Source organism: Elgaria multicarinata, chromosome 3 (genome assembly GCF_023053635.1).
Source record: "Elgaria multicarinata webbii isolate HBS135686 ecotype San Diego chromosome 3, rElgMul1.1.pri, whole genome shotgun sequence".
Taxonomy (NCBI): domain Eukaryota; kingdom Metazoa; phylum Chordata; class Lepidosauria; order Squamata; family Anguidae; genus Elgaria; species Elgaria multicarinata.
Window position 1 is genome coordinate 135,284,709 of NC_086173.1, and position 24,746 is coordinate 135,309,454.

At 42.9% G+C, this 24,746-nt stretch overlaps 1 protein-coding gene across 1 annotated transcript in view; it reads left to right on the plus strand.

Annotated features, from left to right (window-relative positions):
* Nucleotides 1-24,447, plus strand: part of SUCLG2 (succinate-CoA ligase GDP-forming subunit beta) — a 230,286-nt gene extending 205,839 nt beyond the window's left edge. Inside the window, exons 10-11 of the mRNA XM_063122034.1 lie at nt 1,249-1,369; nt 22,691-24,447. Of these exons, the coding sequence (XP_062978104.1) occupies nt 1,249-1,369; nt 22,691-22,806 (237 nt within the window). The 3' untranslated portion in view covers nt 22,807-24,447. The remainder of the gene's footprint in view (nt 1-1,248; nt 1,370-22,690) is intronic.
* The last annotated feature ends 299 nt before the right edge of the window (nt 24,448-24,746 follow it).

The following is a 24,746-nucleotide window of genomic DNA, read 5'->3' on the forward strand; positions in this document are numbered from 1 at the left end:
GAAATATTTCTTTGATCTTAAAAAAAAGGTGGGGCAACATGCTCCTTCTGAGCCACTGGCAGCCCCCAGCACCTCTCCTAGCATGCCAACAAATTTGGCAGCAGTTTTGGGGGAATGACATGGCGCTCTGTAGCAGTTATGAAAGCTCAAAAGCAGCTATGGAAAGCCCCTGGCCCCTTCTGCAATTGCCCACTTCCAACTAAAGCGTGTACCTAGCAAATTTGAGTTGGAGGCTTAAATACAATCTCCAGGAGCTCAAAGAAGATACAGGCATTGCAGGCCTCCCACATCTTCCCCAGAGGAGGCTAAAATTCAAAGCCAAGAAGAGCTTGAGAATAATTGCCTCCTTTCCCCATGCAATGTAATGCAGGTATGTCCGTCCATTATATGTCTTCGAGAACCAGCAAGGGAGAGTGGGGTAGGCCCCTACCCACACAGGGATTGGGCTCCTGCAGGATCCCGCCCCCTGCAAAGAAGTGGAGTGGTGTTAGCTCCATTTGCTTGCATAAGAGCAGTTGGGGGAGGTCGTCTTTCAGGGAATGGTAAGAAAAAAAATTCAAGCTCCCTTGGATTGGATTGAGAAGAAGTTAACTGAGATCTTCTGATTTGCAGGGGAATATGTCAGGTAATTTCCAGATTAATTTGGGGCAAGCTTCAGAGAGCTTGCCCATGTCTACTTTAAATCATGTTAACCAAGGAGCATGGTTGGAGCAGCAGTGGCATCGCTCCACATGCAATAACTGCCATTTGGGGCAAAAAGGCAGGATATAAAATAAAGCAAAGAAGAGAAAAGAAAAGCCTTTTTCCTTCACTGAGCTGCTAACAGAGAGAAAAGAAACCTTCATTGGCCATTGGCAATTGTAGTTTTTCAAAGGACTACTGCAATGGCTGATGGGATGGAGGCTGTGTGGACAACTTCCAATGTCAAATTGACCCAAATAACAGGCCAAGCTATTTCTTATAATAACTCAGCTTACTTCTACACCAGTCTGTTTCAGGCTGGAGGAAGCTCACCCATTGCTGCATAATATTGAGGAATTTGAATTAATTTTTCCAGCGTGTTACATATTGACTTGCTCCAGTTTCCAGCTGCTCAGTTCATATCCATCCACTTCTAATAGTAGCTGGAATCATTCCGTGTAGACGCCGTTGGCTTCTGTTTCCATTGTTAAAAGGCACCTTTCTTTTCTTTTTCTTTTTTTTCTTTTTTGGACAAGGTTGACACTATGTTGTTCTTTCTCCCCCTAGGTTGAAGCAATTCTGGTCAATATTTTTGGTGGGATTGTCAACTGTGCCATTATAGCCAACGGCATCACCAAAGCCTGCCGAGAGCTTGAACTCAAAGTGCCTCTAGTGGTTAGACTTGAAGGTAAGCGATGGCAATCGAATGTTACAATAGCCCTTCACTTCAGCTGACTTGTTCTTACTTGAGAAAATGTCTGTCCTGTTCAAACGAAACGAGACTGACTGTTAGGTAGAGCAAGGCAGTTACCTTAGGTGCAGCAGCTGTCCGATGGCCATTCCCCTCTGTTGGAGGACAGAGCTGTGTGTACCATGTAACCTGCCCTGATTCCAAGGCATTCCATCCAAAGATAGACTATGCATATGTGGCAATCTTGAAATTGAAGACCTAGCTCATTATCTGCTTGAATGTTGTTTATATTCAAAATGTAGAGAATACTACCTATCTATGTTTTTAATACACATGAGAAATTGGACAGCGAAGAATAAGTTGTCCTTTCTCCTACGTGGTTCTAGTTATCATGTGACCCAGAGGGTTGCCCTTTTTGCTCTTAAAGCAGCCAGTGTAAGGAAAAAAGAACTAGAAAATTGGCGTAATCAATAGATTTTATTAAAGGTCATTACACACAAGGGGTTTTACTAACTGTTAGTCATAAATAATATATTATATAAGAATTGTACATTGATTTATAATTTTAAATTGTAAATTTTAATTAATGCCTGTCTGTTTTTAATGATGATGTGATTTTTGATTTTTGAAATGGTCGGAAGACTTATTCAATAAAGCTTCATTCATTCATGTAACCTGCCCTGCATCCCCTAACCTAGCCTGGTACCCTCAGGTGAGGTGGAGGATGCTATTCCATCACCAGTTTTGAAACAAGATTCAACTGCCAATCTAGTTGACTTCAGTTGGCTGTTATTTGGCTCAGGCAGCAAAATGTCATGGGCCAGTGTTGAGAGTGTAAATGTTTCAGTCAGCTACATGTGATTCTGTGCTGCAGCATGTCAGTCCAGTCACACCTTAGCCTTCACCAGTCTCCTTACCTGCCCTTTTCTGTTACCATTGGCTTCCTTTGTAAGTTGCTGGCCCATTCAAGTCACTTGAGTTTTTCCTTTTCCTCTTGATGACTTGAGCTTAGGGATGTGCAGACAAGGAAACCTTGAGTTCATCAAAGTTCTCCAAATTCAACTTCGAAGCTCATCCCATGTCTCATCCATATCAGATGGTAACCTTGGAGCGGGGGGCCGGGGTTCCTCAAATCACGTTGCTAGCTCGGAAATGGGCAACTGTTGATCAAAAGTTGTGTTCCGGTCCATGTTCAGGCCGGGTGTGGACTGGGTAAATACTGCTCAAAAATGAACTGAAATGATTTCACATACGTTGCTCCTTGAGCAGCAGCATTGAGGCAGCAGTGAAACAGGAAGGCCTCTTCCACCCACTTGTATTGCAAACATGCTCCACATTTCACAGTGCAGATGGGAACGGGAATGCCAAGAAGTCCTATGTGAGTATTCAGCCTGCTCATGTGGGGCTGAAGGGGGCAGGGACAAAGGCAAGCCCCACCACCCCATGTCTCCTCTTCCAATCAGTTCCCAACCTTCCCATATTTGTAGTTGCATTCTCTTGAAAGAGAGTAGGAATCTCTTCCCAATCAGGACGGTTCCTAGCCTTTATTGCTACTCTTGCTGCCTCTGCTGGTGTGTGTGTGGGTGGGTGTGGGTGGGTGTGTGTGGGTGTGGGTGTGTGTGTGTGTGTGTGTGTGTGTGTGTGAGAGAGAGAGAGAGAGAGAGAGAGAGAGAGAGAGAGAGAGAGTGTCCAAGCACCATTTGGGGGTTAAGGAAAGTCCACTGCCATCAGTGCAGTTGATCCAACTTAAACTTGGATCAACCTGCTATACATGCAACTCCCATGTTGTGTATTTTCCCTGATCGTCAACAGGAGGTAGCCCATAATGTGGAAAGGCAAAACCCAGAACTTCATGATTTCAGGACATTTATAAGTTGTTCTAGACATTACAGAAGGGCATCATGAAACTAGACACATGGACTGCTTGTTTCTGGTGGTAGCGGCACGTATATCTTGCTACTTGTTTCCAGTCACAGTTCTATTTATTTTATTTATTTTATTTATTTATATTTATTTATTACATTTTTATACTGCCCAATAGCCAAAGCTCTCTGGGCGGTTCTACTGCCGAAGCTAAGCATTTTGGGCCCTGTAAACTGCCTGGATGGGAGACTACCTGGGAATCATGAGCAGGACACTATGGGGTCTTTGGAGGACATGCAGAGTACAAAAGGGGACTTAAGACAAAAATAAAAGTGAATGCATATGCACTAGAAGTGTCCTTGAATTCTTCGGCAGAGTGTGCTGCTGTCACAACTCAGAGGTTGCTGGATTGAAGCTGTGCTCCCCTGTCTAGTTTCCCACTTAAATCTCAACCCAGCCTTAGGCCAAGGGAGTTGAACCTGAGGCCCGTGGACTCAATCCGGCCCTCCAGGTTTCCCCAGATGGCCACGCCCCCTTTTTCCCCAACCACCAATTGTTTGGCGTTTTCCCAGCTTTTGTGCTGTATCTTCCCATTGCAAAAGCTTGAAATGCCTCTCCGAAGACATGATTACTGGCAAGAAGAGCTTTAAGCTAAGGGATTCTGGAATTTTGGCTCCACTTCTTTTGCCTTCGGCCCTAGTGGAATGCAGCCCCTGAGAGCTTCTCTGAAATTGAATTCAGCTGTCAGAGTGAATTTTAAAATGTCTGGCTGTTATTTTAACAATGTATTAGTTTTATATGTTTTTAATAGTTTTATGTATTTTATAGTATTTTTGTGTTTGATGTTGTTCCCTGCCTTGATCCAGAGGGAGAGGCGGGTAAGAAATATATTATTATTATTATTATTATTATTATTATTATTATTATTATTATTATTATTATTATTATTATTATTGAGGTTCAACACCTCTGCCTTAGACTCATCATTGTAGCTCAACCTCACCTGCCCTCTAACACACACATGCTGCAGTCACTCCCCCTTCTGATAGGTGGATAATAATACTGGCCTGCCTTGTAGGGTTGCTGTCAGAATCACTAAATCATTTCACAGCACTTAGCATAAGTTGATGCCAAATAAATATTTAAGAAGTCAGAATGATATCTATGTGTTTCCTCTCCCGCTGCTAGAGCTTCTGAACTGTATAGATAGCTGCCAAGGCTTAGTTGGGCTTGCACTGAAGCTGTCCACAGAGCGGGGTGAGAACCGGTTGTTCCCTTCTGTGAACAGCTGAAACCCAAAGCTAGAAGGTGCCCACCAGCAGTGTACTGGAACCAGGGATTGCTGGGATGTAGAAATGGGACTTTTTTATTTGCAGGGATGATGATGCCATGTTTCTGCTGAGCTTAGCTGCAATTCTCACAATAACTGGGGTGGGGGATGAATTTTTCCGACAACGACATATTATTCTCTGTGGTAATGCAAAGTATTTTGGGGTAGCTTGGTCTCTAATAGACAATTAAGACCCATTAGCTTTACAAAATGACCTGTTCCTGGTAGAGATGAAAACTGCAAGAACTGTGTTGTTACTATGTATCAACATAGTATTTTGGGACTCTCTTTAGGGTCGTGGCTACAGGATTGATGATGAGCTCCTGCCCTTCAAAATTGACCATTACACCCATGGTGCCCACATCAGCTGGACATGGTGTGAATTCACAGCCCTATTCAGAACAGTTTTAGAACGTAGAGATGCCAGCTGTAAGATGCCTCCCTGCTCTTTTGACATGGCAAATGGATGAGCAGAAAGAGATCGTCAGCAATGTCTTTTCCCCATGTTGTTGGAAACTACAGAGCTACAACTAGGGTTGTCTCGAGCGCCCATCTGGATCTGGGAATGTGGTGGACACCACCACCACCCCTACATCCACCCCCCTTGACCTAGTTGGGCACTCCTGGCCTGAACACGGATGCCACTGGAGCACCCTCAAGGCCCATAGAGCGCTCAGCAGCAGCTGACCCCTTCGCACTAAAATGGTGCACTTCTGAGACTTGGCATGCCCTGGTGAGCGCTCGGCGGCTGCCCACCCGTTCGCACCAAAATTGCACACTTACCCCCCTGTGTCAATGGCAGCCGCAATTTTGGTTCAAACGGGTGGGCAGCTGCCGAGCGCTCGCCAGGGCATGCCAAGTCTCAGAAGAGGCTCATGTGGCCTGACGGGCAGAGTCAATAGGGTGAGCATCCACCAAGATGTGCACAGGGAGTTCGCCAAACCCTAGCTATGACCATTTCCCCCTCTCCAATCTAATTAAGTAGAACCCATAGCATATTTCCATAACTAACTTGAAATAATTACTATGGGGTGACTTCTGCAACAACTACGAAAATTATAATGAAGAAGGTAAAGAACATTAGTACCTATGTATTCTTCTATATGTGTGATCTCAGAACTGTAAAGGGGACTTCTGTTTCTTCCAATACATCCAACTGATGATATATCTTGCTACTTATAATTTTGTTCGCTGTTTGGGTCACTCAAAACAGTCTTCCCAATCACCTGCAGACTCAACATAACAGTATTTAAAGGCCAGGATCATGTGACACAAACACCCGCCTACAAGCTTCTTAATCATTGGCCAAGATACGCATATTTATTTCCTTTCATCTTCCCTTGACTTTGGTCTTCGGTCCTAGCAGCTCAAATCATTTGAACTTCCCTGTGATAAGAGATTAAGTTTAATTAAAATTAATTATGCCATAATTTTTTAATGGGGAAAATGAAGCCCAAAGATATTATGAAAATACAGCTGAGAGGATAGGATGTTTGGTAAGAGGGTGAAGAGGGAGCCACTGCGTTTTGTGCTTTCCATTTAGTATGTTGCTCCAATAGAAGATTTATCATTATTCCCATAAATCTTAACAGATTTGTTGCCTGGACTTTAAAGACTCCTTGCCAACATGCAATGTATTACAAATGTCTTGATGAGTAAAGTTTTAATCAGTCAGATCTGTCTTGATTTAGCAGGATTTTCTGGACAAATCTTTGTTCTCAGCTGTATAATAATTACAAGCTGTTTTACCAGTGGATAAAGAAAGGATTACTCTCCCGTTTGAAAATGGTAACTTTATAATTACATGTATTTACTTGCTTGAGAGAGAGAGAGAGAGAGAGAGAGAGCTAGCTCACCAGCTGACAAGCAAAATTATTTCCTTAAGGAGCCCAAAGGACTGGAGAAATCACGTATTCTTCATTTTAACTTTAAACACATGAAGTCACCATCTTTAAATTGAGGTTCTATTTCAGCCGATTTTTGTAACAAATAGTTTAAAATACTGGATTAAAGCCAGACATGCACTGATCACACAAAGTATAGGTAGAATTATAAAATACTATTCCTTTTTCTCCAGTCTGTTACTAGTTTTCTCAGTCCGGCCTCCAATCCAGAGCTCCAGAGCTGTTCATATGCAGCAGCAGTAATAATAATAATAATAATAATAATAATAATAATAATAATAATAATAATAATACTTTTATTTATTTCTTATCCGCCTCTCCCTTTGCATATTGCTTCATGTGCAGTTCAGATCTCTTCATTAACTTTATTGGAAGGAGCATTTCTGCCTGTACATTCTTTGATGCATGCACCCATGGGTTCCCTCCATCTAAATGTCTGGGAAAGGTGTCACAGATAGGAGAGCTGTACAAGGGCCTCAGGGCTCCCATCTCCACAATAAAGCACCGGATCAATAAACCACGGATTTCTTTTTGTTCAGATATTGGAACATTTGGCAAATATGATTGTACAAGCAGAGGGAGGGTCTGTTCACGTTAACTAAACGCATACCGCCACAACGGGATCATGCAGTCCCAGTTCTGGCATGCCCCCATGGCAGCCCCAACTCCATGCATTGGCATGACAGATGCATGTGACAAACGTGTAGAGATTGCAAGATCCTATACCTGGGGAAGATACTACAAGCTAATAAAAATATGAATTTGAGAAATGACATGCAGCAAACAGTGTCATTCAGCTTCAGGGGAAAATGATGGAATGAAGTGTAGCTAACTTGCAAAGAAATGCTTTTGAACATATATTTCCCCTGCTGTTCCACATCGTCATCTTGTTAGTAACATAATATACCTTCTTAAGTATGTGAGAACGCCATGGTAAATTGTGATGATAAATTCTATACTTCTTGGATTTATATACTCCCTCCTTCATGATGTGCATGGAGCAGGCTTTGCCAACTGGGGAAGGCCATTTAGTACAATCCGAGGAAGGACACTTATGTCCCACTAACTTGACTAAGTCATAAGTTTGTGTGTGACGTCATCTCAGCAGAACACAATGGGGAGCTGTTGGATTCACAACCTAATTGCTAGGTCATCAGCTATGTTACCCAAAATGCCCCATGATATTCTGATTAACAAACTAGCTAAAAGTGGGCTAGATGGAACAACTATTAGGTGGATTCACAGTTGGCTACAGAATTGGACTTAAAGAGTACTTATCAATAGAACTTTCTCAAACTGGGGAGAGGCAACGAGTGGGGTACCGCAGGGCTCAGTCCTGGGCCCAGTGCTCTTCAACATTTTTATTAATGATTTGGACGAGGAGGTGCAGGGAACACTGATCAAATTTGCAGATGACACCAAATTGGGTGGGATAGCTAATACCCTGGAAGACAGAAACAAACTTCAAAGTGATCTTGATAGGCTGGAGTGCTGGGCTGAAAACAACAGAATGAAATTTAATAGGGATAAATGCCAAGTTCTACATTTAGGAAATAGAAACCAAAGGCACAGTTACAAGATGGGGGATACTTGGCTCAGCAATACTACAAACGAGAAGGATCTTGGAATTGTTGTAGATCGCAAGCTGAATATGAGCCAACAGTGCGATATGGCTGCAAGAAAGGCCAATGCTATTTTGGGCTGCATTAATAGAAGTATAGCTTCCAAATCACGTGAGGTACTGGTTCCTCTCTATTCGGCCCTGGTTAGGCCTCATCTAGAGTATTGCGTCCAGTTCTGGGCTCCACAATTCAAGAAGGACGCAGACAAGCTGGAGCGTGTTCAGAGGAGGGCAACCAGGATGATTTATTTATTTATTTATTATTTATTTATTTATTTTATTACATTTATATACCGCCCCACAGCCGAAGCTCTCTGGGCGGTTTACAACAATTAAAAATAGTAGACATTAAAAGTATACAAAAAAATTTAAACATAAAAACAGTATAAAAACAACAACAGCATTCATTTAAAACAACAATTCTGGGGTCCATTAAAACAAACTTAACGTTATTAAATGCTGTTAAAATGCTGTTAAAATGCCTGGGAGAAGAGAAAGGTCTTGACCTGGTGCCGAAAAGATAACAACGTTGGCGCCAGGCGAGCCTTATCGGGAAGATCATTCCACAGTCGGGGGGCAACCACTGAGAAGGCCCTCTCCCTTGTTGCCATCCTCCGAGCTTCCCTCAGAGTAGGCACTCGGAGGAGGACCTTAGATGTTGAGCGCAGTGTATGGGTAGGTTCATGTCGGGAGAGGCGTTCCATCAGGTATTGTGGTCCCAAGCCATGTAGGGCTTTATAGGTTAAAACCAGCACCTTGAATTGGGCTCGGAAACATATAGGCAGCCAATGCAAGCAGGCCAGAATCGGTGTTATATGCTCAAATCTTCCTGATCCAGCTTTCAATCTGGCCGCCGCATTTTGCACAAGCTGCAGTTTCCGGACCGTCTTCAAAGGCTGCCCCATGTAGAGGGTGTTGCAGTAATCTAATTTGGAAGTTACCAGAGTATGGACAACTGAAGCTAGGTTATCCCTGTCCAGATAGGGGCGTAGCTGGGCCACCAACCGAAGTTGGTAGAAAGCACTCCGTGCCACCGAGGCCACCTGAGCCTCAAGTGACAAAGATGGTTCTAGGAGAACCCCCAAGCTACGAACCTGCTCCTTCAGGGGGAGTGCAACCCCATCCAGAACCGGTTGAACACCCCCCATCCGATCAGAGGAACCACCCACCAGCAGCGTCTCAGTCTTGTCTGGATTGAGTTTCAGTTTATTAGCCCTCATCCAGTCCATTGTCGCAGCCAAGCACCGGTTCAGCACATCCACAGCCACACCTGATGAAGTTGAAAAGGAGCAGTAGAGCTGCGTGTCATCAGCGTACTGATGACAGCGCACTCCAAAACTCCGGATGACCGCACCCAACGGTTTCATGTACATGTTAAACAGCATGGGGGACAAGACTGACCCCTGTGGAACCCCATACCGAAGAGTCCACGGGGCCGAGCAGTGTCCCCCAAGCACCACCTTCTGGAGCCGTCCTGCTAAGTAGGAGCTGAACCACTGCAATGAGTGCCCCCCCCTCCCAGCTCAGCCAGACGTTCCAGAAGGATACCATGGTCGATGGTATCGAAAGCCGCTGAGAGATCAAGGAGAATCAACAGAGTCACACTCCCCCTGTCTTTCTCCCGACATAGGTCATCATACAGGGCGACCAAGGCTGTTTCCATGCCAAAACCAGGCCTGAAACCCGACTGAAATGGATCCAGATAATCAGTCTCATCCAAAAGTGTCTGGAGCTGTCCCGCCACCACCCGCTCAAGGACCTTGCCCAGGAATGGAACATTTGCTATCGGCCTGTGATTACTAAGATTTTCCGGGTCCAAGGAAGTTTTCTTCAGGAGTGGTGTCACTACCGCCTCTTTCAGATGGTATGGGACCACTCCCTCTCGTAGAGAGGCATTAATCACCTCCTTGGCCCAGCCGGCTGTTCCATCCCTACTAGCTTTTATTAGCCAAGAGGGGCAAGGATCCAGGACAGAGGTGGTTGCGCGGACCTGTCCAAGCACCTTGTCAACATCCTCGAGCTGTACCAACTGAAACTGATCCAAGATTACAGGACAAGACTGTACTCTGGACACCTCACTAGATTCACCTGCTATAACACTGGAGTCTAAGTCCTGGCAGATGCAAAAGATTTTATTCTGGAAGTGCCTGGCAAATTCATTACAGCGGGCCTCAGATGATTCTACCATGTCCTTGGGGCCAGCATGTAATAGCCCCCGGACAACTCTAAAAAGCTCCGCTGGGCGGCAAATTGAAGATTTAATAGTGGCAGCAAAGTATTGTTTTTTTGCTGCCCTCAGTGCCCCTGAATATGCCTTACTATAGGCACTTACCAATATTTGATTGCATCCACTAGGAGTTCGTCTCCACCTGCCCTCAATGATCAGGGGTCTGGAAACAAAGCTCTATGAAGAGAGACTGAAAGAACTGGGCATGTTTAGCCTGGAGAAGAGAAGATTGAGGGGAGACGTGATAGCACTCTTCAAATACTTAAAGGGTTGTCACACAGAGGAGGGCCAGGATCTTTTCTCGATCCTCCCAGAGCGCAGGACACGGAATAACGGGCTCAAGTTAAAGGAAGCCAGATTCCATCTGGACATCAGGAAAAACTTCCTGACTGTTAGAGCAGTATGACAATGGAATCAGTTGCCTGGTGAGGTTGTGGCCTCTCCCACACTAGAGGCCTTCAAGAAGCAACTGGACAACCATCTGTCAGGGATGCTTTAGGGTGGATTTCTGCATTGAGCAGGGGGTTGGACTCGATGGCCTTGTAGGCCCCTTCCAACTCTGCTATTCTATGATTCTATGATTCTAATGCTTCCTAGTGCCAGAAGGCTCAACACAGCATACTTTCCAAGCAAGACCAGGAACATTTTCCTCATTCTCACTAATGTCCTACCTGAATTCTTCTGTTAAGCTAAATCATCTGGTCAGCTATCTTGCATCCAATGCATCCATCCAGTTTGACAACTGCCTGTCATGTTTTCCTTTCAAAGCAAAGTCCAGCTTGCCATTATACATGTATAATGGTCTACCTTGTGCTCTGGTCCCATTTTTATAAACCGGTTTCATTGTGCAACATCTTGCATATCGAGCACATTTTTCTTTCCTTTCTCCCACCCATTCCTATCCCCACCCCCAAATTGGCAATAAATGTTTCGAATTCTGTTTGCGTATTTGGGATACTTTTCTGAAACTGCAGATATGGTTTGTTTGAAGAAATGGGGAGAAAACATTATGTACGTTGGCTGCATACTTAATATTCTGGTGCATGTGTGCCACACACCCTTGCTTTTTAAATGTAACATGAAAAGCAGTCCTTAGATACTTTTTTGGTCCTTCCATGGTCCAAATTTGTTTGTATGCCAACTCCTTTGCATATCTAAGGTGCTATCCTATGCATATTTAGACAGAAGAAAGACCTACAACTCCTTAGCCTATTAGATCCCAGCTCCTTGGCATGTTTAGAGTGCAATCCTATGAATGCTTAGACGGAAAAACGGCCTATAACTCCCAGCATGCCCCTGCCAGCATAGCTGACAGGGGCATGCTGGGATTGTCAGCCTTTTCTCTGTCTAAACATACATAGGATTGTGCCTTTCAATAAGGCCTTCCTTTGTCTCACATCAGTCCGCTGGTCTCTGTCCACCACTCTGCCGCTAAGATCATCTTCTTGGCCCGCCGCTCTGACCATGTCACCCCACTTCTGAAATCTCTTCATTGGCTTCCAATTCACTCCAGAATCCACTATAAACTTCTCCTGTTGACCTTCAAAGCTTTTCACGGTCTAGCTCCTGCCTATCTCTCCTCTCTCATCTCACACTATTGCCCCGCTCGTGCTCTCCACTCCTCTGATGCCATGCTTCTCGCCTGCCCAAGGACCTCTACTTCCCTTACTCGGCTTCGTCCTTTTTCTTCTGCTGCCCCTTATGCCTGGAACGCTCTTCCAGAACACTTGAGAACTACAAACTCAATCACAGCTTTTAAAACTCAGCTAAAAACTTTTCTGTTCCCTATAGCTTTTAAATATTGAGTTTGTTCTGACTCTATACTGTTTAGCTTCACCCTACCCAGTGCCTGTTTACACTTCCCTGTGCCTGTTTGCATTCTCTTTCCCTCCTTATTGTTTACTACAACTTTATTAGATTGTAAGCCTATGCAGCAGGGTCTTGCTATTTACTGTGTAATCTGTACAGCACCATGTACATTGATGGTGCTATATAAATAAATAAATAAATAAATAAATAAATATAATAATAATAATAATAATAATAATAATAGTAGTAATTTCTTACTGCCTCTCCATTTGGATCGAGGTGGAGAACAACAACAAGTATAAAATACATAAAACTGATTAAAAACATAGTATACATTATTAGAACATCCTAAAAAAAATGCCTGATTATCCCCTTGTAGTAAAGTTAAAATTTGAGGGAAATCTTCCGTATTATATAGGAAGATCTGAATAGGAAAGTATAATTCTCTCTTCAAATCCCCTTCTTTTTCTCTGTTTAACAGTGTGCTTCAGTGCAAGCGAAGTGCAGATTATTTCGAATGTTTTGCTTTGGAACTGTGTTTGCAGTTCTCCAACACCATCCAGTGGTAGGAGGTTAATGGTGGTTTAGTTCAGCAAGGGATTTTTATGATTTATTTATTTTTTGAAACAGCTTTTGAGGAGCAGGAAATCCTGCTTCTTGGACTTTCTAGAATAAAAATATTTCAAGAACAAAGATAATACTTTCAACCCTATTTCTTGAGTTTTCAAGATATCTTTTCCAGTGATTTCGTTTTAGCAGTATTCTTATTGAAGTATTGAAATATGCAGGGCTTATCAAACTCCTGTTTTTGTTTGTTTGTTTGTTTGTTTGTTTTTATGGTAGGTAACACAATCAATTTCCAAAAGAATTAGATGTTTTCAGCAGATTTAGTTGATATAACATGTTTAGAACATGCTTACGTTTTTAGACATCTTTAAAATGAATGTCCGGTGCATCATTTATGTACCAGTGCTACATAACATGTCTGATTCATTTCATTGCAACAGGAAAGTTTAATTGAAGAGTTTGCATAAAAATTAGTGCAGCTCTCTGTGAACTATTCATTTTTGGTTATGTTGCTCATGAGAACATTTGACTTTGATAGAAATAGGTTTTTCTATTTTGCATAGAAACCCTTTATTTTTCTCATGTTGATTCTACAGGAAAATAATCATTTGTAGAGATCTTTGTGTATAAAAAATATCACCATTCAGAGAGGAATACAGAATTATTTCTTAAATAAGTTTAGATAAAATAAGCAGCCTTGCCCCTTTCATTCACTTTTGAATGGTCAGATAGTAACCTAAATGCACACTGTATTTTCCTTGTACCTGAATCCTAGTACTTTTCACTACTGTATCTACTTATGACAATAGTGTAACTTGGGGCTCATCTACACCAAGCCAGATATTCCACTATGAAAGCAGTATATAAAAAGAAGGAGCCACACTACTGCTTTATAGCAGTATTGAAGTGCACTACAGGAGCAGCACTGTTGTTTTATAGCGGTATTGACGTGCACTGACAACTGTTGGGGCCCAGCACACATCTAAACCAAGCAGGACATAACACTAAAAGTGGTATGAAAGTGGTATATGGTATGTGTCAATGGGCCCCAACAGTTGTCAGTGCACTTCAATACCGCTATAAAGCAGTAGTGTGGCTCCTGCCTTTTATATACCGCTTTCATAGTGGAATATCCCGCCCTGTGTAGATGAGCCCTGAGTCTAGCCATGAATTTCAGTTCTGCTTCCTACACAGGCAAATATCTGGTCCCCACACAGTTACCATCCATATTTAGGGCCGGCCCTACCATTAGGAAGGGTGAAACAGTCACCTCAAGCAGTAGTTGCTGGGAGTGGCAACAAGGTGTTGGGTGAGAGGGCTGTGTGCCTCACAACATGCTCTATTCTCCCTAAGCTACCTTTTTGTCTTCAGGTTCAATAGCAGATGTTGTCCCACCACCAGTGATGTAGAAATGGTCTATCCAGGTTTTGTACATGAAATGGGAGAGAGTCATAGAATCATAGAATCATAGAATAGCAGAGTTGGAAGGGGCCTACAAGGCCATCGAGTCCAACCCCCCGCTCAATGCAGGAATCCACCCTTGTTCTTGTTCTTCACTGCATCTTGTTCTTCACTGCAGGCAGCAAAATGTCTTTTCCTGGCCCTGTGCATATTAGCCTCCTTGTCTCTTCTGTGGGTCAGCCTTTCCCACCCCCGGTGCCCTCCAGGTGTATTGAGTTACTACCCCCATAATCTCCAATGACCATATTATCTGGGGATGATTGAAGTTGTAGTCCAAAACACATGGAGGGCACCAGGGTGGAGAAGTCTGCTGTAGACACTGAACTTTCTAGTACAATATGTCTTCACTAGGGACAGGACTGTCAATGTTCCAGCACAACACGATGCACACACTCACATGCCAGACAAAAGGGCAAATAATAGGTTCATTTGTCCATTCTACCTTTTGAGGCATACTCTAGGGCTGTGCATGCCCCTGAACTGCTTTGGATCCCGATCCGGACCTTCCGGATTGGGCCCAAACCGGTTCATGTCGATCTGGACCCCCCCCCAACCCGCTCCAGATGCGGAGTGAGATCCGGCGGTCCAGATCGATATTCAGACGCCATTTTGCCCCCCCCTTCCCCACTTACCTGCCTCTGTGGCAGCGGCGGAGCCAGGTAAGCCTCCCTTTCCCACTTACCTGGATCCGCCGCCATCGCCACACGGATCCAGGTGGCTCTGAAGCTTCAGAATGGTACAAATCGATTCGGACCATTCCAAACTGCTTCTAGTTGATCCAGACCTCCCCTAATCTGCTCCGGAACTGCTCCACCAAAATGGAGTGGAGCACACCCCTAGTATACCCTCATGTTCTGCTGGGTCGGAACCATCAATTATCTCTTCATGCCCAGTTGTTTTTGTCACACCTAATTGTCCCTCACTCGCTTAATATTGTCCTGTATAATCTTACATGTTCTGGAGACATTGTAGTAGGAAGCATACTTCTTTCACAGTCAATAATTAAGTAGGGATGTGTGAATCAGCAAAACATGAGCTCACCAATGTTCTTCAAATTCCACTTTGGAGCTCGTTCCAGCTCAGGTCCATATCAGATTGTGAGCTTTGGTGTGTGTGTGTGTTTCTTTTTCGCATGGAAATCCATGCATATTTTTCCAAATGTATGGATCAATTGGTTGCATCTCTGAAATGCACGCTTTCTTCTCCCATCCTTGAAAGTGAATTCTGAGCATTTTTCGAAAGAACGCGTTTTTGATGTGCATTTTTTCAAATGTACTCATGCTGTTTTTGTTCCACGAATTACCTTACAAGCTCAGAAATCGGCAGATTTTGTTTTTGATCAGGATTTACCCGGGTTGTAATGTACAGCTTATAATGTACCAATTTTGACCGCCAAATGTGTCTGAGTCCATGTTTGGTCCGAAAGGTGCGACCTGGGTAAATCCTGATCAAAAATGAAATGAAACATATTTCTCATACATCTTTATAATTAAGAGGTGTAATTTGAGGAAGCTGCAAATATAATGAGATCTCTTTCTGGAAGATCTCACCAAATTCACGGAAGGTGCAATCCTATGTATGTTTAGACAGAAAACAGTCCAACAACTCCCAGCATGCCCCAGTAGCCATGGGAGTTGTGGGACTTTTCCTGTCTAAACATGCACAGGATTGCACTCTTTATCAAACATGTTGATGTGGCAAATGAACAAGGAACTTGGTTTAGGAGAGGCAGAAGGTTTTCTATGCCTTGTTTGACAGCATGTTCAAAAGCATCACTTCTGTAATACACCAGAGTGGTCTCTCACTGATGTCTCCCTGAAGACTTCTTCAGGAATAGTGTAGAGAGTATTATGGTCTGCATCTCAGGCCTGCTTTCATCAGCACAAGTCATGAGTCAAAGCAGGGTTATAAAAATGTTACTCCACCAGGATTTCTGACTCGACGTAGTCAGATCCCATGTCAAAGGTATATAAACTCCATTTCAAAACTGCCTTAGTTTTGTGCAGGACACGGAATAATGGGCTAAAGTTACAGGAAGCCAGATTCTGGCTGGACATCAGGAAAAACGTCCTGTGTTAGAGCAGTACAACAATGGAACCAGTTACCTAGGGAGGTTGTGGGCTCTCCCACACTAGAGGCATTCAAGAGGCAGCTGGACAACCATCTGTCAGGGATGCTTTAGGGTGGATTCCTGCATTGAGCTGGGGGTTGGACTTGATGGCCTTATAGGACCCTTCCAACTCTGCTATTCTATGATTCTATGACCTGAGGATGGTGGTTATACATTACTCTGAGTGGGCTAGCTCCAGGTATATGTGCATGCAACTGGGCTGGTGGAAGCAGACTTGGCCATTCTCTCCTCCCCATGGCAGCCCCTTTATCCCCCCTCCCCAATGCTACAAAAAGGATTGGCATCTCTACTAAATGGGTTGGGTGTAATGTGGGGAGATGGAGGATCTCTGAAAATAAGGCAGAGACACCTTCCGTGAAAGGAGTCCCATTCATAGAAAGTGTTTCAGCCCAATTTTTGGAATTTCCCCTCTTTTCCCCTTATCATAGCCAACCCCCATTCAGCAGGGGCCCTGCCCACTTTGTAGCATTTTTGGAGCATGGGTTGAATGCTGTGGGGAAAGAGGGGTAGGGTAGTCTGTTTCCATCAGCCCAGTTGCACATGCCCACCTCTAGATTGAGTCCAGTGTATATGGGAAGCCTTTTTTCAGTGTTGCTCATTCCCAAAAGCAACTGGTGATTTCCAGTGTTCTTAATGCTCCAACATGGACAGTTCTAGGAATGAGCGCACCTGAAATTTATAAGCTAACCCAGGGCCCTTTTACACATGTGAATGGATATGCCTGGCGAGTTCAAAGGTCACCCAAGATTATACATGAACTGATGATAATGCAGCCAGCAATATAGTATGGCAGAGATGATGTAACGTTGATATGGTATTTGATAAGGGGGGGAAAAGAATAACTGGAATTCCTCTATAGATATTTGAAAGGAATTTCACACATACACACACTGCAAATTAAAATGTTTTCAGAAATTTAAATCGGTTTGGCATATTATCTTTTTTTAAAAAAAGAAAACCTATTCTCATCCTCAAGCTGCCTGATTATAATTTATGTTCACATTCTATGGAAATGTGCTGGCATATTCATGAGCATATGCAAATAGTCTCAGGAATGACTAACATCCTTGAGCTCCCATTTAGGATTATCTCCGATTAAAGGACTGAAGCAGCACAAATTCTTAAATATTGAGATGACATTAATTATATTTTAGTAGCAAAGGAAGAGGGAGTTAGGGTCAAAACTGTGTTTGTCTTTTGGAAGATGCACTGGGACTCCCATTATGTGTGCAGAAAGAAAACAGTGCATAAGGAAGCGACTACCGTTGAAAAGCGTTAGGTTTTTTTTTAGGGACTGTTGATTGTTAGTACAACTAGCCCAGTTCTGTAAGCAGATTCTTTCACGTATTTCTTTATAAATCATCAGCCTTCATGCCTAACCAAAATAAGGCTCCTCATTATATGCTTTTATGCACCCCTCCCCATATTTCACACATGACATGACATGGTTCATTTCTTTTAAAATGTAACTTTAAGTGGGACTAACTAGCCAGAAGTGGCTCTTAACTGGAATATCACTGAGCACTCAGAGTTTTTGGCAAACTGGGACTATTCCATTCTTTGTAATCTTAAATAAAGCTTTCATAGTTTTCTCTAATAGATATATAATGTTTTATTTATTTATTTCACTTTTATCCCGCCTTCTTTCCTCTTGCAAGAAACTCAAGACAGCCTACATGGTCCCCCTCCTCCTCCCCATGTTATCCTCACAACAGCGACCCTGTGAGGTAGGTTGGCCTGAGATTCTGTGACTGGGCCAAAGTCACCTAGTGAGCTTCATGGCTGAGTGGGGAGTAGAACTTGGATCTCCTGAGACCCAGTCCAACATTCTAATTACTACACCAAACTGGCTCAGTTAACTGTAAGGGTGAACCCCTGTTCATGCATGATCCCATTGCATACATGGGAGCATGCCGAGTTGGCCCTTCCATGAGAAAGAGTAGTCACTTGCGCTAATTGCAACCACAATTGGCACATGTTTTTTACACTTTTTTTTTAAGTTGTAAGTCCAACTCGATGCTTGGAAAGGAAGCTGAAGTCCAGGGGGCCAAGCTAATGAAAGCTCAGTGTATAATGTACGGTGTATAGAGTCCGTGCAGTGTGTAGATTTGCTAAGAGCGTTACTTCCCTATGAAGTATTGCAAATTTAGTAATATTACAAAGAAACAGAGGCTAAACCTAGTACAGGGCAGAAGCAGTGGACAGTAAATTGCAAATGTAAGTGTCCTTGGTGGTTTTTGTTGCTTACAGTTTGACGTTTGGTAAATGCTATTAAACTAGCTTTCCTACAATTGAGATGGAGAGATTTTACCTGCTGTTGGAACAGTGCAACTATTGAATCTTAAAATTAAAAATCAATGTTCTACCTCAAATGCAATTTGAGGAAAAGATCTTGCATGGCCTCTTCCATCTAGCACAATTAACACGATTCTGCAGCGCTCTGGTTTGTGTCAATTTACGCAGCCTTTTTCTGGGTGTGGACAAAGGTCAGTGTCATCCAATCTAATAACCCATGTTGAGAATGCAGTTGCTTAACATTTTGTGCTCCATACAATGTAGAAACTGCAATCTCATAGAGACATCTTGAAAAGCAAGACTAAAAAACTACAAGATGTGGCGATGGCCACCAATTTGAATAGCTTTAAAAGGAAGTTGGATAAATTCCCGGAGGAGAAGGCCATCGATGTCTACTAGTCCTGATGGCTATGTGCTACCTCCAGTGTCAGAAGCCTTTATACACTAGTTTCAAGGGAACATGGGTGGGAGAATCCTGTTGCACCGTGTCCTGGTTGGCCACTGTGTGAACAAAGTGCTGGACTAGATGGACCCTTGGTCGGATCCAGCATTGGCTCTTCTTACGTTCTTATGTTCTTAACGTCTCTAGACCTCATGGTTCTTGTTTTTAAATTTTTATATTCTAAATTTTATATTCTATAGGTTTTCTATTGAATTCTTTTGCAATGAAATTGTCTTTTTTTGTCAGGGATAGAGAGGAATATGGCAAGAAGAAGATTGATAATTACTCTTTGGGGTTTATAGAGTTAACATGATAGTAACCATTAAAACTTGAGCACTAACACAGGGATATAGAACATCAGGCCAGGGGGCGGGGGCAAACCCGGCCCTTCTTGAGTCCCATTCCAGCCCCCTGGGGTTCGATGACCACATACCCTTCTCCTGGCCACACTGCTTTTGCCCCAACCACTAATTCTTTGGTGATTTCCTAGCTTTTGTACAGTTTCCCTCCATTCTTCAAGGTTGAAATGCGCCTGCTAAGGCAGCTTAGTTATTGGCAGTAGAAGTTTTAAGCTACAATAGGCCAGCATTTTAGCCCCGCCCCTTTGGTCTCTGGCTCTGCCCACCACTGAAATGCGGCTCTCGAGAGCTTCTCCAAAATGGAATTCAGCTCTCAGGTTGAATGGGATGGGAAAGGTTCAAACCTATGCTAACAGGTACCAGCGGGAATTTTAAATTCCAAATGTAAGACCCATGAGCAACTTCTGTGAAATTAAATCATAAGTAGGAGTTCGTGCAGCTGAGAGAATGAGCTGTGAATCAGGGAGTCCCTGGTTTATCCCCACCACGAACCCTACCACAAAACTCACTAGGTGGCCATAGAAACAAACCTCCCACACACACACATATATATACCTCAACTTAACACACACAGATCTGAGATATGGGAATAATACTGACCTCCCTTACAAAGCTATTGTAAGGATGACTGAGAGAGTGTAGGCAAAGCAGTTTAACCCCTCAAACAGCACTACGCATAATATTTGTTGATTTATTTAATTCATGCCCAGACACCCAAGAAGGTTTTCCATTTTAAAGTACTGAAACAAGCCAACAAATGTTACTAAAACACAAAATATACCGGAATATAGCCTTCTCGCGCTGCTGATGGCACCAGTTGCCTGGTCTTCTCCACTTCTGTCTTCCCATGGGTGACACAGGTCTCAGTAGTAGATGATGTGTTGCCTAGAGGATAATACATAGCATTTTGAATCATACTTCAGTGGTGCAAACGGAGCAGCTTTGAAGCTTTTTTAATGAACACATATTTTTGTCACTTGTTACTTATGATTGAGTCAGCCATTCCAATTTACCTGCCATCCTGACTTACATGGGGAAATCTTTCTCTTCTGTGTGATGCAGCAAGGCATTGGACATTTTCTGGCTGATTTCCTGCAACACTGGAGCACTGCAGGAATGGGACATCACGGCCACTGCTCTCTCTTTAGTTCTAATCCTAATACATGTGTGGATCTTTCACCCGAGGCCTATGTCAGAGCTTCACCGCGGTGGGTGGGGTGTCTCGATTTTCTGCCACCGCATCTGTCTTGTTTTGTGTGTGCTTTTTTGTCTTCATTGACATTCAGTGTTCATGGAGTCGGAGGGGGAACTTGGCTCAATTTTTGACAGACCTTTTGTCTTACTCCTCGCCCTTCCTGCTACCAAGTGACTGGTGCCATCATTGTTCAAGAGGTGCCCAAATGGATGGCAGCAAAACACAAAGGGAAAGACTAAATTTGTGTGATCGTTCTGCCAGAACATTTCAACTGGGCCTGTCTTTTTTCAGCATTAATGAACAAAGAGCTACAGGATGTGAGCAACAATCAGTCATCTCTTTTAATTAATCTCCTCTCATTTAGCTATGCATGTGCCTTTTATAGGAGCTTGACAGAGTGTAACGCACACTTCCCTGAAATGTCTCTTTTAATTTATGCCGTCTTCTTTTTTAGAGGCTACAATTCTTCTGTTGACTGAACCTGAATTGGGTGTCAACTAATACAGCTCTTATAGCCCAATGCTATGCATGTTTACTCAGAAGTAAGTCCCACTGTGTTAAATGAGGCTTACTTCCAGGTAACTGCATTGGATTGTAGCCTCAAATTCAAAAGCCTTGGGTCTCCCACACACACACCGCCCCTCTACCCCACTCCCAAGGAAAACGTACCACATTGTAGTCATCTCCTAAATGATTTACTGCTGCACCCTTCTTAGGGCATTTAGATGATCCATCAGACATCTGAATGAAGCTCATGGGTAAAGCAATGCCAAATGTCTCATGCTCAACCTTTGACATCGCCAATTAAAAAGATCTCATAGGAGCCTCAAACCATTGGTCCATTTTGCTCAGTACTGTCTACAGTAGCGTAGGCAACCTTCTTTCAGCCCATGGGAACATTTGGCAATTTGAGAACTTGTTATGGGCACCACCACGAAATGGCTGCCATAGCCAGCCACCATCTTCATTTCTGTAGAATGTCTCTGAACCCCACCATGTAGCCCAGAGGCATTCAAGAGAAATGAAGAGAGCAGTGCTTTGAACAAATCTCAACTGTCAGTAACAAAATGTGTTATTTTATTTTTTTAAAAAAGGGGGGGAGAGGTAGGGCACCTTGACAGCTGACAAGAATGGTGTCCAGGGGAGCATTGGAGCCAGCAGCCACCATATTGCCTACCCCTGGTCTATAGTGAATGGCAGCAGCTCCCCAGGGCTCCAGACAGGATCTTTCTCAACTCTATCCAGGGATGCCAGGGATTCAAAGTAGGTGCTCTGCCAGTGAGCCACGGCCCTCCCTATCTAGCAGACTTAGGAGAGACCTCTGCCCATCAGAACAGAGAGGTGGAAGGTGTAAGACATCCTCTTTTGTTCACAGTATATTAATACTCCATAGCCTGTACTTATTTCTTTGTGTAACAATATGAAGCATAATGTTTCAGTCTTCTACAATTGGAGCTATTATTATTATTATTATTATTATTATTATTATTATTATTATTATTATTATTATTATTATTATTCTAGGTTGTGTAAAGCTGATAATTCCCAGTTATCAGCTTTAAATAAAATAATGATATTGATGATACAGGGCAGTATCCAATGAGGCCATTGTGCAAGCGCCCCCTCCTGTTGATTTCGTTGGGTAAGCCAGATCTGCCACTTGCACAACAGAGAACTAACGCTTTCTATAGGAAGCCCTGAAATGAGCAGAAGTGCTCTTTGTGAATCAGGACAGGTCAGTGGAGCTCTCTTATGCAAGCTTGGCTGACCTGCCCTGGTCCAGAAACAGGGATTTCTGCTGGTTTCCAGTGCCCGCAGAAGCACTAAATCGTCATTGCGCAAGTGGTGGGTCTCACTTGCTGAACGGAATCGGTGTGTTTGCGGCACCCCATTGAATACTGCCCACATTTGGGGGAATTATTGGAAGAGGGTGAACTACCATTTCCCCTGTCACTCTTCCTAGTATTGCCATATCGTTTTATAGTGCCCCCCAGATATGGTCCTTATTACACACTTTCAGCATTGTTCCGAAGCAAGACCCCAGAATTTCCTCTTTCAGGCTTTCAAAAAGTGGGAGGCAAACATTGGCTAACTTTTCCCCTCCTTTTCCCTAGGGACAAATGTTCATGAAGCCCAGCGCATTCTGAATGAGAGCGGACTTCCGATCACCTCTGCAAGTGATCTTGAAGACGCTGCCAAGAAGGCAGTGGCAAGCGTCACGAAGAAATAAAGGCACCGCCAGCAAAGGAATTCATACAGTAGCTGACATTCCCAGCATTGCCTCCGAGTACATATTTAGAATTATTTTAACCAGCCATGAGTAACGCTAGACTTGATCTGTCTGACCTATCAACAACAAATCATGACATGCTCAATGTGTAAAAACAAACCAACCCCAAACCTAGGAACCACGTCAAATTAACAGAGTCTGTACTTTTCTATATTATATTGAAATGGCCTGCGAGCAAGTGTGATGAGTAACCGCTATCTGTTGGCATTCAGATTTCTTTCCTATATAATATGACGTTGTTAGTGACTCCTAATTTTTGTAAAGCGTTTTGGTACATCTTTTCTATCTTGAAGGGATAGAAAGTAATAGCTTACCTTGTATTGGTAAATCATGGCCAAGATTCAAGGAATTGCACATTCTGTGCACCTGGTGGTGGGGGACTTGTATTTTTCAAAATGGCACCCTTCCCATGTCATGTGGCAAAACCACTTTGAAACTGGTGGAACTTCCAAAGGAGATTTGTGATATGGCGTGTGGATCTGACGTCTGAATTTTGAAAAGGCGAAAAGTCCAACTTGGGTGTGCCCAAAAGCCTTTAGTGTGCCTAAAGTCGCTGTCTGAATCCTGCCAACATGTGTGTGTTTTTTTAAAGAACTTTTCCAATTAGGGTTAGAGAAAACAGCATGTTTATATTTTGTCATTTGAGCCAAATTAATGGGAATTGGGATTTCCCCCCACCCATTAGAAACTATGTACTTTTTTCACACATGCCTTAAAATTCAATGTTTGTGCTTTGATACCCAATGTATACCTCACATTAGAAGAAAACTCAAAAAGTGTAGTTTTGTGAGGGAAGTGTTTTTGTATCATACCGTGAATGAATGGGTTTCTCATGTGAATGTTTTTAAGCTTGGAAGGAGAAGTATAATACGTCCCATTGCCGTAGTGCCATGCAGCTTCTTTGTGAATGTATATTTCCATTTAATCCTGACTGTGAGCTTCCAGAACCAATGTGCATAGTGGCTGAAGAATTGCCATTCATACTGGAGAATTTTTTGGTGGTGATTTCCTAAGACTTAAGCATTTATGCTGTTATCCTGCTGGCATTAGTCAGACCATACTAGCATGAGCTGTCAGGGACCCTTCCATCATTGAAAAGAATGTGAAAAAGACAAAACATAAATGCTGTAATGAAAAATATTGGGGCATGATTTCACCTAAGTTAAGCACTTTCTGAGTTCTTATCTGGAAGCATTGATCATGCGCTTCATTCTCATTTTGAAATAAATCAGACTTACAAGTCATCAGCTTCAGCCTGATCATGTCTTTGAGTTGTGGGAAATATGCACATAAAAAAGTTTCAGAAGCTATCAAACTGTCTCTGTAACCACTTCAATGTGCTTGGGTCACAATGGAAAGATTTATGAAAATCAAAATGTCCACCACTAAAATTCACTTTGCTTTAGATGTTTGTGTCCATGGGTTATCCAACCAGGATATAGAGATATACACAATGTTGTTCAACTGACAAGCCCAGAATTTATGTTCTGAAACTTTTCAATAATATTCAACAAAAATATGAAAAGTTTGTAATTTAATAAGAAGTGAAATTTATCTAATAAATATCTCAATGTTCAACAATGATTGCCAATTAATACTGTGGGGTGTGTTTTTTCTGACATTCCCATGAAATGGTTAAATGTAGACCTTGTTGTTGTTGTTTAGCATTCCAGTGATATAGCTCACTCCATCAACTAAGAATCCTACAAAGTCATTGGATGAGGGATGAGTGTACAGCCATTATAACTGCAACAGCCTAGTGTTAGACCTTTACATCTGCAGCCTATTCCCCTTATGCAGGTACTTCTTTACAGTGCATAGTTAAACTATGGAATTCACTTCCACAAGATGTAGTGATGGCCATCAATTTGGATGGCTTT